At 39.7% G+C, this 19,090-nt stretch overlaps 2 protein-coding genes and 1 long non-coding RNA gene across 5 annotated transcripts; all 3 read left to right on the top strand.

Moving 5' to 3' along the window:
* The first annotated feature begins 2,153 nt into the window (after window positions 1–2,153).
* On the top strand, window positions 2,154–5,946 carry LOC111804708 (pentatricopeptide repeat-containing protein At1g71210, mitochondrial). Of its 2 annotated transcripts, XM_023689465.1 has the most exons (3): window positions 2,154–2,518; window positions 2,667–2,707; window positions 2,809–5,946. In XM_023689465.1, exon 3 carries the CDS (start codon window positions 2,863–2,865, stop codon window positions 5,590–5,592), a length of 2,730 nt encoding a protein of 909 aa, XP_023545233.1. In that variant the 5' UTR covers window positions 2,154–2,518; window positions 2,667–2,707; window positions 2,809–2,862; the 3' UTR covers window positions 5,593–5,946. The 2 variants fall into 2 exon arrangements, with proteins under 2 accessions (XP_023545233.1, XP_023545234.1); XM_023689466.1 differs by lacking the exon at window positions 2,667–2,707.
* Window positions 5,947–7,517: 1,571 nt separating this feature from the next.
* LOC111804793 lies at window positions 7,518–10,159 on the top strand. Its single transcript, XR_002816577.1, has 3 exons — window positions 7,518–7,671; window positions 7,797–7,898; window positions 9,953–10,159. It is a non-coding gene; the product is annotated as an uncharacterized LOC111804793 (long non-coding RNA).
* Window positions 10,160–11,918: 1,759 nt separating this feature from the next.
* On the top strand, window positions 11,919–16,952 carry LOC111804719 (transcription factor PIF3-like). 2 transcript variants are annotated; one of them, XM_023689481.1, is made up of 8 exons: window positions 11,919–12,948; window positions 13,038–14,208; window positions 14,292–14,393; window positions 14,495–14,560; window positions 14,636–14,731; window positions 14,827–15,309; window positions 16,351–16,429; window positions 16,516–16,952. In XM_023689481.1, exons 1-7 carry the CDS (start codon window positions 12,857–12,859, stop codon window positions 16,408–16,410), a joined length of 2,070 nt encoding a protein of 689 aa, XP_023545249.1. In that variant the 5' UTR covers window positions 11,919–12,856; the 3' UTR covers window positions 16,411–16,429; window positions 16,516–16,952. The 2 variants fall into 2 exon arrangements, with proteins under 2 accessions (XP_023545249.1, XP_023545250.1); XM_023689482.1 differs by having other exon boundaries at window positions 11,920–12,948; window positions 14,636–14,701.
* Window positions 16,953–19,090: the final 2,138 nt, after the last annotated feature.

The raw sequence follows: 19,090 nt of genomic DNA, 5'->3' as shown, positions 1-19,090 counted from the left end.
CCCTAACAATCGTCTCTATCACATCTTTACCAAATATGTTCCAAATATCTAGTGACGGCTCCGTATCTCAACAATCTCACCGTTGGAGACTGATCCAGTCAACCCAACAATATTTGTGAGACTGGCTCCATATCCCAACAATCTCCACTTGGAGACTATCCAGTCAACCCAACAATCTTTGTGAGACTGGCTCCATATCCGAACAATCTCCACTTGGAGACTGATATAGTCAACCCAACAATCTTCCAATGACTGGCTCCGTATCCCAACAATCTCACCAGTTGGAGACTGATCCAGTCAACCCCAACAATCTTCATGAGACTGGCTCCATATCCCAACAATCTCTCATTGGAGACTGATCCAGTCAACCCCAACAATCTTCATGAGACTGGCTCCATATCCCAACAATCTCTCATTGGAGACTGATCCAGTCAACCCCAACAATCTTCATGAGACTGGCTCCATATCCCAACAATCTCTCATTGGAGACTGATCCAGTCAACCCCAACAATCTTCATGAGACTGGCTCCATATCCCAACAATCTCTCATTGGAGACTGATCCAGTCAACCCCAACAATCTTCATGAGACTGGCTCCATATCCCAACAATCTCTCATTGGAGACTGATCCAGTCAACCCCAACAATCTTCATGAGACTGGCTCCATATCCCAACAATCTCTCATTGGAGACTGATCCAGTCAACCCCAACAATCTTCATGAGACTGGCTCCATATCCCACCATCTCCCTAGGATAAGTCAACCCAACAATCTTCCAATGACTGGCTCCATATCCCAACAATGTCATTGGACTATCCAGTCAACCCAACAATCTTTCAATTAGAGACTGATCCAGTCAACCCAACAGTTTGCTTGAGTTTATCAACCCAACAATCTTCCAATTGGAGACTGATCCAGTCAACCCAACAGTTTGCTTGAGTTTATTTTATTTTATTTTTTTAATTTCAAACAAACGACTAAATACCATTATTTAATTGTACTAATATAGTTGTAACACATAAAATGTAGGTAAAATTCTTAGTTGTGACGTATGAGTAAAGGACAGGTATATGAATGAACCGATACCACATCTAAAAGAGAGTAATTATAAAAATATGATAGTCAAAAAATGTTTTTAAAAAATTGAAACCAAGGTGCTCTTGTTCAGTGGCCCAAAGTGGTATGTCGAGAATTTTCTTAGAAAGCATGCGAGTGATAACAAAACATATTAAAAAAAAAACTAGGGGTTCATATGACCTGACAACTCGATCAATCCAAACTACACAACTAAACAATAAAAGTTAGGTTTGAGGTTTGGGTTGACTTTTTGGAAAATAAAAAATTTGGGTCGGTTCGCAAATTGACCTTTTTTGGTCGGGTTGGAAAATAGGGTTACAATACAACCCAGCTTTTAAGATTATTATAAACATTACAAATATTTGACATTTGTAATTGATGTTAGTGATATGATCTGACTTGTGGATGTTTGAATAAATAAGATTTTTTAAATAATTTAAACAAATCTGACAACCCAATTGAACCTCGATTGAGTTAGGTTGTGAATTCTATTCGAGTTACTCGGATCACCAACCCGACCAATTCGAAATATTTTGGGTTGGTTCAAAAAATTCTTCCAACTCAACATATGAACACCTCGGAAAAGGATCCATATTGGTATATGATTTGTAAGGATAGTCTTCACTCTTTGAAATAATTTTCGATAAGTAGATAACGTAGTCATATTACAGGGATACAGATAAATATGGAAGCCATCACGTGCCTAATTCTAAGTACGAGAGATTACATCAGAGTGAGGAATTGTTCTTGAATCCATGCGAGTGACAAAACATGCTAGAAGGAGTTGTGTTGGTCTGTAAGGATAGTCTTCACTCTTAGAAGTAAGGAGTAAGTAACGTGCTCATGTCGCACGGGAATGTCGGAGACATCATATGCCAAATTCAGATACTGAATCCTGATTCAAATCCTAGACACTGGATTACAAATGGTATTAGAACGGTACCTTTTCTAACAAGATGTGGTTCGGAACAAACCAAGACAGAAATTGGTGGTTATTGTGACACTCGAAAATTTTAATTTTTTTTTTCCAACTCCAAATTAATTTTCAATAGTTTTCTTTATGGCCTTTTTTTTTTTTTTTTTTCTTCGCACCCTTCGACATCCCGGCGCCCCAGTTCCGTATCCCCCTCGTTCTCTCTCTCTCGCCATCGCCGCCACAGTCGCCATCGCCGTCGCCCACTACCTCCGCCATTCTCTCTTCAGTTCAGCCGTCTACCATCCGGCGCTCTCTTTGCCCAAAACTAATTCACTTATTCATCCTCTCTTCAGTTAAACCAGTTTGGCGGAACGAAGAACAAATGAGGGCTTTTCGTGAGGTAGATGAAGAACTGGGAAGGAAGAGGAGATGAATAACCCACCAAAAGTCCGAACCGAACCGAATCGAATCGAATCAGTGTTTCTCAATTCGACTTGGAAACCTAGTTCCAGTTATCTCCTTCACTCGTAAGACTGATATTCTGATTTTGATAAGTAAATTTTGTGTTCATTTTCTTACCCAGTATTTTCCTTGATTTTATGTATTTATTTTCATTTGGGATATGCTATCAAATGCTTTAGTGAGGCAATTGTTTTCTGTTTGATTCTTTAACAGGTCTTTAGTTCTTTCTGCAATGAAGTTGAAATTGATGTGAAGTGAGTTGGATATGAATTTTAGAAGAGTTACTTCTCAGATTTTATTGTAGAACTAGCCGGCTTAATGAAGGAGACAATATGAAATACTTATTTGTCTGCAGGGCAGGGTCTTCTCAATTTCACTGGAGAGATATGATTAAGTCGTGTAATTAACCATGATTTTGCTACAACGTGTTGCCAGAGTCGAATCTAAAACCAAAACTGGGATTTTTGTATCCTCATTTAAGGATATCTTCAATGAAGCTCTTGGATCTTCCTCACCGTGTCCTAATTTATATTCCTTTTCGTCTGTTGGTGGAATTAGTGATAATGGAAACAGGATTGTTCCTATGTTTTCCCCTTGGATGTCCACGGGAGTTGGTACAAGCTCGACAGCAGCAGGAGGGGCAGATTGGATGGTCACTCAGGAAGTAGCCTTGTCCTTTAAGGAGTGGTTCAAATCTGGAAGCAACGCTTTGTATGATCAAATCTTCCAAATCCTCCAAATGGCTAGAGATGACCAAGAAATGCCATATGGTCATTCCACTGCTGATCTAGCTCTTTCTAGTCTTGGCCTTCGTCTCAATGAGTTATTTGTCTTAGATGTCCTGCGTTATGGCTCCAAGGATGTTCTGTCTTGCCTCAAGTTCTTTGACTGGGCAGGACACCAACCGGGATTCTTCCATACACGTGCCACATTCGTTGCCATCTTTAAGATTCTGTCCAAGGCCAAGCTCATGTCCCTCATGTTTGATTTCCTTGAAAACTACGTGCAGCAGAAATTTGTCCATAAGGCTCGTTTTTACAATACGTTGGTGATGGGTTATGCTGTTGCTGGTAAACCCATTTTTGCTCTTCAGCTGTTTGGTAAAATGCGCTTTCAAGGCCTTGATCTCGATTCTTTTGCCTACCATGTTCTTTTGAATTCTCTTGTTGAGGAGAATTGCTTTGATGCAGTGCATGTTATTGTCAAGCAGATTACTCTGAGGGGATTTGTGAATGAGATCACACATTACTTAATGCTAAAAAATTTCTGCAAGCAGAGTCAGTTGGATGAGGCAGAAACCTTCTTGCATGACTTGGTAGGTAGTGGAAAAGGACTGAATGGGCGTATGCTGGGTTTTCTTGTTAGTGCACTTTGCAAAAGTGGAAACTTTGAGCGGGCATGGAAGTTGGTTGAAGAGTTTAGAGACTTAGAATTAGTTTCAATGGATCATGTGTATGGTGTGTGGATAACAGAACTTATTAGGGCTGGGAAGCTGGAGAGAGCTCTACAGTTCTTATATAGCAGAAAGTCAGATGAAAGTTACATTCCTGATGTCTTTCGTTATAATATGTTGATTCATAGACTTCTCAGAGATAACCGGCTTCAGGAGGTGTTTGACTTGCTTACAGAAATGATGGAGGAACATATTTCCCCGGATAAAGTTACTATGAATGCTGCCATGTGTTTCCTCTGCAAAGCTGGGATGGTGGATGTTGCACTTGATTTATACAACTCAAGATCAGAATATAGGCTTTCCCCCAATAGTATGGCATATAACTATTTGGTCAATACTTTATGTGGAGATGGAAGCACTGATGAAGCATACCACATCTTGAAACACTCCATAGATCAAGGTTACTTTCCGGGAAAAAAGACATTTTCTATACTTGCAGATGCTTTATGTCGAGAGGGAAAGCTTGATAAGATGAAGGAGTTGGTTATTTTTTCCTTAGAGAGGAACTTTATGCCCAGTGGTTCCACATATGATAAGTTTATATCTGCTTTATGCAAGGCTAAGAGAGTTGAAGACGGCTATTTGATTCATGGTGAGCTTAATAGAATAAATGTAGTAGCTATAAAGAGCACTTATTTTGTTTTGATAGATGGTTTTAACAAGTTAAGGAGGGGCGATATCTCTGCAAGACTACTCATTGAGATGCAGGAAAAGGGTCACAATCCAACTAGGAAAATATTTAGATCAGTTATTCACTGTCTTAATGAAATGGAGAATATGGAAAAACAATTCTTTAACCTGCTTGAGTTACAGTTATCTCGTCAAGAGCCCAGTCCTGAGGTGTACAATAACTTCATTTATGGAGCTGCACTTGCAAAAAAGCCTGAGCTTGCTAGAGAAGTATATCAGATGATGTTGAGAAGTGGAATCCGACCCAATTTAAGTTCCGACATTCTTTTGTTAAAGTCCTACTTACATAGTGAACGCATTTCTGATGCTTTGAATTTTGTAAGCGATTTGTATCAGACACGAACTATTGGAAGGAAAATATCCAACGTCATGGTTGTCGGTCTATGCAAAGCCAATAAAGCTGATGTTGCACTTGATGTTTTGAGGGACATGAGGGATAGGGGTGTAATACCTAGTATTGAATGCTACGAGGAGCTGGCCAAGCATTTATGTCATAATGAAAGATACGATTTGGTGGTAAATCTTATAAACGATCTAGATAAAGTTGGGCGTCCAATTACATCCTTTCTTGGTAATACACTTCTATATAGTTCATTGAAGACTCAAAAACTCTATGATGCCTGGGTTAGTTCAAGAGAGGGGCAAGTGGAGACTTCCCGAAGTTCTATGCTCGGCCTGCTAATTGGGGCATTTTCTGGCCATATTAGAGTAAGCCAGTCTATTAAGAACTTGGAAGAAGCCATTGCCAAGTGCTTCCCACTTGACATCTACACGTACAACCTATTATTGAGGAGGCTAAGTGCAAATGACCTGCAACAAGCATTTGAGTTATTCAATCGATTGTGTGAGAAAGGATATGTGCCGAATAGATGGACTTATGATATATTGGTTCATGCTCTTTTCAAACATGGGAGGACGTCAGAAGCTAAGAGATTGCTGGAAGTAATGTATCGAAAAGGATTCACTCCGACGGAGTGTACTAAAGCATTTATTTAATCCAACAGTGTTTGACAAGATGCCATGATCTACAGAAAATTTAGCACTATTGTCCCCCTTCTGCGAAATATTATTCTATTTTGTTCAATGAAGAGTGGAAAGCCCTGAAGATTTTATCCAGCCAAGCATCAAAGCATTTCTTGGCTTAGTATTTCATGGAATAAGTAGGGTAGAAGATTGTCTAGTAAAAGAGATCGTAGTTTCCAATCCAATCATTTCTACAGTTTGAAATAATTCTTACTCTTTTTTTAAATGATAATGATTTGTTGTAATTTTGATTTCGTGACCCCATCGTAATTTTTGTAAGCTATTTGCTAGATGAGTAACAAGTCACATGCCATCAATTTAATGCTTCATCAATGCATTTGAGGGAATTGTGTGAATAAGCATTTGAACTCTATGTTTACTCAGAATGCTAACAGAAACAAACTCGATATGTTTACTCGTGAACGCTCATTGATAGTTAGGATGATCAGTTGAGCTCTCTCAACACAGACTGCCGCTCGTTCTGTTGGTGCTCGAAGGTCTTTTGTTTTCAGTAGATGACATGGTTGTGCAGGTAATCTTCCTCTTACGTTCCAGCTCATGTTAATATCCCCATTTTCTGTGATTATTTGTGTTATTACTTTATCTCATGATTTTGGGTGATTTGTTGGAATACAATTGATAATACATGTTTTTTTTTTTTTTGGTCGTCAACTATCCTTTAATTCAACTTAACTATGGTTTTTTACTTTAAAGTTCTTGTGACTGTTTATCTTCATTCAGGATATTGTCTTCCTAAAGAGATGAAATATGTGAATGTAAATGAATATTGTGAAGTACTAGGAGTTGATAGAAGGCATGCCGACTTGGCCGAGGAGGAGGGAAAAGATATTAGAATTTAGATAATGGTTGTGATATAGTACAGAGTAGATGTTTCGTATGGACGTTGAAACCTGTTGCTTTATGTTTCATATCGAGACGGGAGAGGATCTTCATCATTAGTTTTCTCATTAATCTTCAAGTCTTCCACAGAACATATAGGGAGGCTAAGCTTCAGTGTTTGATTGCTCTTGCTCATGGGGTTTTAATTTGAATGCTAAAACTAAATTGTATTATCTTCTTTGTTGTCACAGATTATAGGGGAAGACAATTATAGGTCACCGGGTTAAAGCTTTCCTTTTGGGTTTATGGATGGAAAGGAATCAACATTTTTCCCAAGGCAAGCAAGATCTTGGTGAGGAAAAAAATTGATCCAATTAATTATGAAGCTTCCTCATGGTGTGTTGTGTCTTTCCAAATAATTCTCTAGCTATTCTTTAGAAATTAATTCCTTGCGCTTTTGAGAAATGGCAATATCCTGAACTGTAGGCTGAAATAAGATGGTTTGTTGTGCAGTTATTACTATAGACAATTTTTCTGCTACTCATCTTTGTGAAAGACTGCATTCCTTTTGTTTAAAGGGTGTTTTTCTATGGATTATTACCTAATTAGGTAGTACTATGTGTGTGAGATCCCACATCGGTTGGGGAGGAGAACGAAACATCCTTTATAAGGGTGTAGAAACCTCTCCCTAGTAGACGCGTTTTAAGAACCTTAAAGAGAAGTCCGAAAGGGGAAGCTTAAAGAGGACAATATCTGCTAGCGGTGGGCTTGAGCCATTACAAATGATATCAGAGTCAGGTTTCGGGCGATGTGCCAGCGAAGAGGCTGTTCCCCGAAGGGGGTAGACACGAGGCAGTGTGCCAGTAAGGACGCTGGGCCTCGAAGGGGGTGGATTTGGTAGGAGTCCCACATCGATTAGAGAAAGGAATGGGGGCCACTGAGGACGCTGGACCCTGAAGGGGGGTGGATTATGAGATCCCACATCGGTTTGGGAGGAGAATGAAACACCCTTTATAAGAGTGTGGAAATCTCTCCTTAGCAAACGCGTTTTAAAAATCTTGAGGAGAAGTCCGAAAAGGAAGACCCCAAGAGGACAATATCGGCTAGCGGTGAGCCTGGGCCGTCACAATGCAACTCTTGATCCGGAATAAGCATATTCTGCATGTCAGACAGATTGCTGAACATGGCAATTGATGGATATCATCATTTCAGGTTTTTTTTATATATGCATATAACAACTATTCATAAAAGAGTATACTTTTCATGGTCAGTTTATGCTAGTTTGATTGTAACATCTCTTGGCGATAGATGAATCTAACCACTGATTTTAATTGAAGGGAGGACATAAGTGAATAGTTTCCTCAAGGAACCACTCATTCAGCACCATCAGTAGGAAGCGTTGGCGAATTTAAGCAGAACTTTTTGCCTGACACGCCAAGGTGAGTAAGCCACATTTACAAATTACATATACAAATTACATGCTATATGCCTTAGGTTTTGTCGGTTAGAAACCACGACTCTCACCATAGTATGATATTGTCCACTTTGAGCATAAGCTCTCATGACTTAATTAGCTAAGGATCATCCCCTAATTAGCCAATGTGGGACTCCTCTTCCAACAATTCTCAACAATCTATCCCTCGAACAAAGTAAACCATAGAGCCTCCTCTGAGGCCTATAGAGCCCTCGAACAGCCTTCTCTTAATCGAGATTCGACTCCTTTCTCTAGATCCCTCGAATAAAATACACCATTTGTTCGACACTTGAGTCACTTTTTTACTATACCTTCGAGGCTCACAACTTCTTTGTTCGACATTTGAGAATTCTATTGACATGACTAAGTTAAGGGCATGACTCTAATACCATGTTAGGAACCATGACTCTCCACAATGGTATATGATATTGCTCACTTTGAGTATAAGCTCTCATTTCAATAGAGATGTATTCCTTACTTATAAACCTACGATCATTCCCTTAGCCAATATGAGACTCCCCCTACTATCCTCAACATATACATCTATGTTAATAGTCAGTATATGTTAATAGCTTAATAACACGTGAGTGTGAAGATTTGAAACATTTGAAAGTTTAAGAGTATTTTTTAAGTAAAGTATTAATAGTTTCAATTCAATTGAGAGATTTTTTTTTTCTTTTAAAAAAAAAGTTTATGATAACATTAAATTAAATAAGTAAACGAGCATTTTACTTTTTTTTTTAATAAGTTTAAATGTTCGTTATAATTATACTATTTTCTCGTTAAGTATATTTTGTTTCTTTTTATTTTAATATTTTGTCTAGATATTATGATATAATGAAATTGTTCATTTATCTCTTATGTCGTCGCGAACCTATGAACATGTGAAAATATCGACAGTTGTCAAGACATCTATTTCGATTTTCAGGTTTTTAGATTTATTCCTTTTTGATATTTCCTTCAAAATGTTTATTTTAATTCATAGTTTTTGTGTCGGTATGGTTTCAAAACTTTCAAAATATCTTACTCATATGCATTTGAACTTTTAAAAAGTAACTACTTTGTTCTCGGAATAATTTTATTCGAGATAACATGACATTGATTCCAAAAATACATACTAACGAGCTAACATGGGTATGAATCCAAGTCACATATTTGATGAGACGAGCATTAGCTGAGCAGACAGTTGATGAAGAATTGTACAAACCAAAGTGTGATAGTCTTCCAAGCCCCATGACTAGTAGATATTGTCATTTTGGCTCGCTACGTATCACCATTAGCCTCACAATTTTAAAACGCATCTACTAAGGAGATGTTTCCATACCATTTGTAATAGCCCAAACTCATTGCTAACAGACATTTTCCGCTTTGACCTATTACGTATCACCGTCAGCCTCACGAATTTAAAACGAGTCTACTAGGGAGAGGNAAAAAAAAAAAAAAAAAAAAAAAAAAAAAATACTTCGTTCCCATTTCCAATCGACGTGGGATCTCACATGAAGTCTCCTCCGATAACCAATTTATTTTATTATTTCTTTGTAAAAATAGAAAACAAAAACAAAATAGGCACCAAATTGGGTTTAAATTTATTTTTTTAAAAGTCGAGGGACTAAAAAATAAACGCTTCCAAACTTAGGTAAAAACCCGTCAATGAAATTTAAGAGTCCCCGTTATATAATTTAAAATTGCTTGTCAGTCCCCATATGTTTTTATTTTCTTTATGTTATCCTCATTTGTTTCCCCATACCTAAGGCATCTTAAAACATTACTATATTTATATTATATGGTTCCCAATGTCTTACATATTACATTCAATTGAATCTTACTATATATATATTTTATTCGTGAATTCCGAGATGATCAAAGTTTTGATTTTCGAGTTTAGTTCGAAAATTAAACTCGTGCACGGTGTATTCATCTGTTCGTAGAACTGTTTTTGTTAGTAATAAACGTTTATTAGTGTCGTAACTTTTTTTTTCTTTTTCTGAAACTAATCTAGGGTTGAATTTTGTAATTCAGGGTCGTGGCTCGATTTAGAATTTTTACTTCTACAGTGGGTTTCTTCCTCCAGGATGATCGATTGTTAATGGTTGGCTTCCGACTTAACCACAATTCTGACAGTTTGATGTAACTAAAGCGAGCATTTAGCTTTAGAGTCTTATCTCAAAACAATTTTTCTCATTTGGTTCTTTCCCAGTGCAGCATCTTCGTTTCACTGTCTAATCATCTACTCTTCTGGATACTCCGTTAAAGAGTGTCAATAGGTTGATTTTGTGATATTTTAGATCACATCCAATCGTTCGTGGTAGAGTGAATCTAATAATTAATTTATAAAACTATTGTTATCGTGAGCATGGTCGGTTCAATTTGGTGCACGCCATAACGAAATCAAATTTCAACCTAACCCAAATACTGAGTCAAGCCAAAATCGCTCAAATTTTTTTGTTATGCACTCGAGTCTTTACATATGTCTCATCCATACTTTCAGAGCAAACATGTTACCATGTTAGACAGTAACATAAAAGTACTTTGAGAGGGAGTGATACATTCTTTATAAAGGTGTGGAAACCTCTTTCTAGTAGACGCGTTTGAAAACTGTGAGGCTGACAGTGATACGTAACATGCCAAAATAGACAATATCCGCTAGACACTAAGCGGTGTGCTAGCGAGGACGTTGGCCACATCTATTGGAGATGGGAGCAACATATTTCTTATAAGGGTGTGAAAACCTCTCCCTAATAGACGCGCTTAGCCATGAAACCGAGTCATTAGCGAACCGTGAAGGTGACGGGTACGTAACGGGCAAAGAAAGAAGACGAAGAGCAATAAGGCCAAAGGAAGAGAGAGGCCCGCAGTGTCTCAAAAGCAAAACCTTCCCACGTGAACTTCATCACCCCATACCATTTCCCACTTGTGTCCTTTGTATAGAAAAAAACCCTAAAAAAAATGGACAAATCCCTCCATCTTTGTCACCACAACCAAACAAATATTTTAGGGTTTACGTTTTTTTTGCGTCGTCCAAAGTTCGTTATATTCCAATATTCTAAGGTCCGAACTTTTTAAAAATTTGTCTTACCACTAAAATTTGAAAAACGATAGTCGTTTTCGTTTCTAAACTTTTACGTTTGTTTTTTAGCTGAAATCGTAGAGACGAGAATTCAACTTCTAATCTTTTAGTCGAACATATATGTCTTAACTACCTTAATTATGTTAAGATTGAAAACGCTTCTACTAGGGAGAGGTTTCCACGTCCTTATAGAATGCTTCGTTGTTCTCCCCAACTGATGTGGGATATCACAATCCACCCCTCTTCAGGGCCGAGCGTCCTCGTTGACACTTGTTCCCTTTCTCCAATCGATGTGAGACCCCTCAATCAATCCCCCTTCGAGGCCCAACTTCCTTGCTGGCATACTTTCTCGTGTCCACCCCCTTTGGGGCTCAATTGTTCCATTCTCCAATCGATGTGAGACCCCTCAATCCATCCCCCTTCGAGGCCCAACTTCCTTGCAGACACACTTTCTCGTGTCCACCCCCCTTTGGGGCTCAATTGTTCCCTTCTCCAATCGATGTGAGACCCCCTAATCCAATTCATCCCCTTCGAGGCCCAACTTCCTTGTTGGTACACCGTCGTGTGTCCACCTCCCTTTGGAGCTCAACCTCCTGACTGGTACATCACTCGATATCTAGCTCTGATACCATTTGTAAAGCCCCAAGCCCACGACTAGCAGATATTGTCTTCTTTGAGCGTTTCCTTTCGAGTTTCCTCTCAAGGTTTTTAAAACATGTCTTTTAGGGAGAGGTTTCCATATCTTTATAAAGAATGTTTCGTTCTCTTCTCCCATCGACGTGGAATTTCACACAAATACTCGGTGAAAGGTTAAGATTATGGCTTTATCACATTCCATATGGAAGAAGTCTATTATTATTTGGATTAGAGCTGAAAATGGTGCATGGTACTTAACTTATGAATGTGTATCTATATTATCCGAAAAGGATGGCAGCCGACACATGCATTGCTTCGCATTGCAGCCAAGATCACAGAAAGAACAGATACAAACAAACAACAAACAGAACAAAAAAGAAAGATGCCACCCAGATAAGAATTTGGAATGAGGGGCAGCTTTAATTTGCAGACACTGATGTTCAAACCCTCTATTTCATTCAATCTATTCGATTTTGCCTCAATCTGAGGGAGCAAACTGCAAGAACAAGAAGAACAACAAAACCCTTCTTCTTAAAACCCTCGAAAAATCAACCCATTTTCTGTCAATGTATGTTTGCCACCAATGATTGATGAACAGAGCCATTCAACGGCAGGATAACGGCGGCGATGACGGCGGCGTTGGTGGTGGTGACCCAGTTCATCTCAACCAGAGGTTTCATGGTGGACCCATTTCGTCTTCCATTTTTCTCGCTATTATAGCTCTGCTGCCCTTTTCCCTTTTATTTTCATTTGTTTGCCTAAATTACGCCTTTCTGGGTCGTTCGATTTAAACCCCAATTCGTATTTTCAATGCATGTGGATTCGTGTTCTTCGACTGCTTCGAGGATCTCTCTTTTCTCTCTCGTTTTTGTTTCTTTCCCGTTCGTTTAGCCGCCGAATTTCCTCAGGTTTCCCTTCTGGTTTGGTTGTGTTTTTTGCTGGATGTCTTTGTCGGACTGTTTGTTTTTCTTCTTCAACTAATTTCCTCTTGCTTGTTCATCAGAATCTGCCAATTAAACAAACATTTCATCTGGGTTCTGTTAGATTTGCCTTCTACGAGCTTATTCTGGATTTGGGTCACTGATAGGGACATTTTTTTATTCTAAGCCACTTTGATCTTTTAAAGTTGATTATTCCCCTTTTAAATTCATCTGGGTTCGTCTTATTATATTCATTTGGATTTGGTTTCTGGAGTTTAAACGTTACTTATTCCGACCATTATGCCTCTATCTGAGCTTTGTCGTGTGGCTAGAGAGAAGCTTGATTCAGCTCAAGACAGGAACAACATGGTTGCTTCAGATTTATCTCTGAGGTAAGTCTTTTAATTTTGCTTCCATGGTTTTGTTTCTGTACATTTGCTCTAAATTTTAGCTTCTTGATTCTTGTGGGTTTCGAATGCAGTCCCGAGAACGACGTTTTCGAGCTGGTTTGGGAGAATGGCCAAATTTTGCAGCAAGGTCAGTCCAGTAGGACCAGGAAGAACTCAAATATGAACACTTCACAACCTCTGTGTTTACCAGGACATTTAAATAATGCAAAGATGGGAAAGTTTGGGGCTATTGATTCGGTAGTAAGAGATGTTATAGCGACGGGGTCGTCGCCTGAGGTCGAATTGGCTCGTGATGATGATGATGATGATAACGATATCGTGCCTTGGCTGAGTTATCCTCTTGATGGACATCTGCAACACGATTATTCTTCGGATTTCTTACCTGAATTATCAGGGGTAACCATTAACGACCACCCCGCACGCCATAGTGTTGCGTCTTCTATAGGCAAAGCTAATGGTGTTCATCAGGTAAACAGAGATACGCGCCTAAATTCTTTGCACGGTACTAATCTTGAAGATGGCAATATTTCGAAGCTTTCTACATTAGATGTTTCAACTACTGGACCTAGAAGTAGCACGAACGAATTACGTTCGTTAGCACCCCAGCAAAGCCAGACATTATTTCCACATCTTAGAGTAAGATGTACAGGCAGCACTGAAAACGCGTCGGGCAAGATTCTCCGTGATTCTCTTATGGGCCAAACTCTTCAGGTTCCATTGATTGCAAGCAGTTCTTCAAGCACAGCTAGGCAAAAGCTTGATCCAACTCCTTCAAGTAATTCCCCCAATGTTATAAATTTCTCCCATTTTCTGCGACCGGCTGCTCTTCTCAAATCCAATCCTCAGAACCATGGTGTCGTTGGAACTGTGGGTTCAGCAGCTACTAGTCAACGCGATCAATCGTCATGTATAAGAAATGAATCAAAGACGTGCTGTAAAAATGCGATAGTGCCTTCCATAGATGATAACAAACCATCAGATGCCAAGGCTCCTGAGCAATTGCGGGCTGTCAAACATCCCAAGCTTGCTTGTTTGGGAGATTCAGCTAACAATGAAGACCGACCCGATCGTTGTCTTCAAGTAGGTGCACCGAAAGTATTGCCAGATAGCGAGAAGGCTGTTGAATCTGCATTTGCTGCTTCTGTTTGTTCACGCAATAGCGTGGAAGGAGCTTCCGATGATCCAACGCTTAACAGGAAGAGAAAATGTCACGAGACTGAGGATTCTGAATGGCATAGTGATGTGAGTACAAAATTGAATCCTCGTCTTGCCTTGTGTTCCTTGATCGTTTTCCAAATGTAAACTATAAGTAGTTTCAAGTGCAGGATGTAGAAGAAGAATGCAATGATGTGAAGCGAGTGACTCCCACTCGAGGAACTGGTTCGAAAAGAAGCAGGGCAGCAGAAGTGCATAATTTATCTGAAAGAGTGAGTCTTCTAGTTACGAGAACTCGTTTTTTGCTTCATATACAAAATTTAGCCGTTTTTTTTGGTTCTTACGTGGACTCGTTCTTAAATTTCTGCAACAGCGACGTAGAGACAGGATCAATGAGAAGATGCGTGCACTGCAAGAACTCATACCAAATTGTAATAAGGTTGGCCTATCGATATCTCTTGATGGGTTCTTTGTTACTCGATATTTATTCTTTTAATCTTCATGGAATTACTAGGTCGACAAAGCTTCCATGCTCGATGAAGCCATTGAGTACTTGAAAACGCTTCAACTTCAGGTTCAGGTGATGCTCTGTTTCCTGAGGCAGAAAAATGTATTTCTTTTGTCCCTTCCACTCCCCACAACCCGGAAGTTGTCGTTGTTTAGAACATTCAAGTAACCCGTTCAAGTGTTTCGCTGATTTTGTAGATTATGTCTATGGGAGCTGGTTTGTTCATGCCTCCCATGATGTCCCCTGGAGGAATGCCATTCATGAATGCACCTCATATGTATTCACCCATGGGTGTAGGAATGGGAATGGGATTCGGGATCGGTATGCCTGACGTGAATGTTGGCTCTCCTGGTTATCCCATGGTTCAAGTGCCACACGTGCAAGGAACGCACTTTCCTGGCCCGTCCATTCCAGCTCAAACTGTAATGCATGGAATGCCAGGTTCTAACTTTCAGGTGCTTGGACTTCCTGGTCAAGGACTTCCCATTCCCATGCCACGTGGACCGATTGCACCATTTACCGGAGGTCCTTTTATGACCAATCCCGGTGTGGCAGTAGCTCCTGTCGAGAATTTTGGTTCAGCTGCAGCTTGTAGCTCGAAAGATGCGTCTCCGAAGAGTGATTCACCTATGGTGCCAAATGGTGGCACTGACCCTTTAACAACTCCAACTCCTAGACAGGTTTGAAGATATATATTTTGAAGTTTTTATGTTATGTTTAAGGGTAGGCTAGAGTTGTTATCATGTAAACAATTCTTGGTTTTGTTCGGACTTCCATGAAGATTTAGGATTCAATTTGGTCCCACAATTTACCTAAACCACATTCAGGATCAAAAGATTAAACCCATTTGCCAAGAATCACGTCTTAATTTGTAGAAAACCCGAGCCCAGTGCGATTCGTGTTTTTTTCACTTGCTCGAATGGTCAATCCCCCCAAAACTCCTTTAAGGGTCAGACTAGAACTACTAGCGGTGGGCTTGAGCTCGAAAGGGAAAGTTCAAAGAAGACAATATCTAGTAGTGGTGAGCTTGGGTTGTTACAAATAGTATTAGAGCCAAACATCGGGCGATGTGTCAGCGAGGAGGTTGAGTTCCGAAGGGGGGTGGACACGAGGCAGTGTGCAAGCAAGGACTCTGGGCTCCAAAGGGGGGTGGATTGTGAGATCCCACATCGGGCGATGTGTCAGCGAGGAGGTTGAGTCTCGAAGGGGGGTGGACACGAGGCGGTGTGCAAACAAGGACTCTGGGCCCCGAAGGGGGGTGGATTGTGAGATCCCACATCGGTTGGGGAGGAGAACGAAACATTTTTATATAAGGGTGTGGAAACCTCTCCCTAGAAGACGCGTTTTAAAAACCTTGAGGGGAAGCCCGAAAGGGAAAGCTCAAAGAGGACAATATCTGCTAGCAGTGAGCTTGGGCTGTTACAAATGGTATTAGAGCCGAACACCGGGCGATGTGTCAGCAAGGAGGCTGAGTCTCGAAGGGAATCTCGAAACCTCTCCCTAGAAGACGCGTTTTAAAAACTTTGAAGGGAATCCCGAAAGGGAAAATCCAAAGAGGACAATATCTACCCTTTTGAATTATCGTGTTGCTATTTCTTGTAACTATATTGTTCGGGGAGTTTTAAACAACAATGGTCGATAATAGCGGAAGTAGCAACATTCTTTATTAGAATCGAGACGATGAGAAATATTTGATACCCATGAATGATATTCAACTGCAGGCTAATGAACAAGCTTCCTGTGCTAATGGGCAGCCGTGTGAACCCCACCACCAAAAATGACCTTCTAATTAAGTTGCCTGTGAGTCAAATTTGCACCGTAGTTTTTCCATTTTACCTATTCAATGATCAGGGCTGATAGCATTTAAATCACTATGTTTTATGCAGATTATTACTGAAGAAACCACATTCATTAGGCTTCATTAGGCAGATTATCTCGGCCTCGACATTCGGCTGCTACCTGTTCATAATTACTTGATATCGGCAAATATAAACGATCGAGTACGACAGCCCGACTACTTTGGACTTGGAGAACTGGACAGGCATAATGCAGCTGCGTCGATGGGTCGAGGCTGAATATGATGAAAAATGTAAGTAGATTCGACTTAATAATGGAAAGGAAAATAAAGGTCTCTCCCATTCTCTATCTTTATATGAATCTATGCTGAAACGTTCATGGATTTGTTAAGTATTGAGATAGGTAGCTTGGCTTTTACATCCTGAAATTATGTGCATCTGAGACCTGCATGTGGTGATTAGCTTATGTAGCTTAAAGTTGATCTGTAGAACATTATCAAAATTTTGTATGTATGCTAGTTTCGTAATCTTTCTGTGAGATCCCACGTCGGTTGGGAAGGGAATGAAATATTCCTTTTAAGGGTGTGGAAACCGCTCTCTAGTAGACGCGTTTTAAAACCATGAGGCTGATGGCGATACGTAACGGGCCAAAATGGATAATATCCGCTAGCGGTGAGCTTGGGTTGTTACAAATGGTATTAGAGCCAGACATCGGGTAGTGTGCCGGCGAGGACGCTAGTCTCCCAATAGGGGGGTGGATTGTGAGATCCCATATTGGTTGGAGAGAGGAACGAAACATTCCTTATAAGGGCATAGAAACATTTCCTTAACAGATGCATTTTAAAACCGTGAGATTGATAGCGATATGTAGCGGGCCAAAACGGACAATATCTGCTAGTGGTGAGCTTCGCTTTTCCCCGCCCCAACCACATGTAGGTAGCCTTGAAATTTAGAATAGAATTGAAGATTTATTGAGCAGATACCAATTTCTCTCTTTTGGACCAGAGAATAAGCTTTAAGCTTGTCTAATGAGTGATTGTTTAAGCCATTTGTGACTTAGAGTTTTGATGGGTTCATTTCTAGATTATTTTTCAAGCTTGTTTAATGATTTGATCGTGAGATCTCATATCAGTTGAAGAGGAGAACGAAACATTTCTTATAAGGGTGTGGAAACCTCTCTCTAGTAAACACATTTTAAAATCGTGAGGTTGATGGCGATACGTAATGGACCATAACGGACAATATCTGTTAACGGTGGGCTTGTGCTGTTACAAATGGTATCAGAGCTAGACATTAGACGGTGTGCCAGCGAGGACGCTGGCCCCCGGGGGGTGGATTGTGAAATCCCACATCGGTTGAAGAGGGGAACAAAACATTTCTTATAAGGGTGTGAAAACCTCTCCCTAGTAGATTCGATTGAAGAGAGAACAAAACATTGTTTATATGGATGTGGAAACCTCTTCCTAGTAGATTCAGTTGAAAGGAGAACAAAACATTTCTTATAAGGGTGTGGAAACCTCTTCTTAGTAGACGCGTTTTAAAACCGTGAGGCTGACGGCAATACGTAATGGGGCCAAAGCGAGACAATATATGTTAGCGATGGAATTGGACTATTACGTTGATAGTTTTGTATAATCATATTCACTCGCTCGAATCAAACTAAGAATGGTCATGGAATAATAGTTGTACCACCTTCATCTAATGTTTGTAGATAGATATTAGGGTCGGTTTGAAATGATTTTAAAGCTCTTAACCACTGAGAAAATCATTCTAAACCATTTAACCGACTATGTAAGTCGTCGTCAATCCCATTTCTTACTCTTTGAACCATCCTATGCATTTATGTCATGTACGAGATTTCAATGAACGATACCAAATTGTCATTTGGTTGACAATAATTGTACTTTCGTTGGGGTCGTTGGATGAACTCGTTTGGTTTTTCAGGCTTGCAATAGAGATGCAAGATCTATGTCGAAGGAGGTGCTTTTAGAATGTAGCTAGGTTTAATGCCTCTTCGCGAGTGTCGTTTTCTATCCTTTTTTTTTTGTAATTTTGATCTGATAACTTAAAAAGTTCGATCGACCCAATCCAATCTAATCCATACAGTTTGAGTTAGGTTCTTATTTTATAAGAGCTGATTGAGTTGAAAAAATTACAATTCGAACCGTTGAATTGAGTTAGAAAAATGTCTCAATCGAACACTATCTAATTCATCAACACTCTTCGAAAGGCAAATAAAATAAAATAAAACTTTCCATAATTCAAGTCACTTAGAGCGTTTTCACCATGATTTGATAATCCCATTATGCTTTAACCAATTAAATAATTTATTTGAGATCGAACTCTTGATTCAACACCTGATAACGTTTAACTACGGAGTTCCTATGACTGAGTCATCGAAAAGGAAGTTGCGTTTTGTTAGTGTAGGTAGTAACCTTCATTTCCTTTACGCTTTTTGTAGTCATCTTATCCTCGAGATTTCTCTCATTCGAATGCAGTCTCAGTTCATTCATATATCCCTCGTTTACTTGGGTGTCACATGACCACTAGCTTTCACCTTGATCCGTCCTCAAACCACATCTTATTGGGAGAGATATCGTTTTGATACCATTTGTAAACCCATACTCAGGATTCGAAATCCAAATTCAGCACCTGATGGCCCCGA

The sequence above is a fragment of the Cucurbita pepo genome, chromosome LG11 (genome assembly GCF_002806865.2).
Source record: "Cucurbita pepo subsp. pepo cultivar mu-cu-16 chromosome LG11, ASM280686v2, whole genome shotgun sequence".
NCBI classification, from domain to species: domain Eukaryota; kingdom Viridiplantae; phylum Streptophyta; class Magnoliopsida; order Cucurbitales; family Cucurbitaceae; genus Cucurbita; species Cucurbita pepo.
Note: the sequence above shows the minus strand (reverse complement) of the source record. Positions and strands in the feature narration are given on the sequence as shown.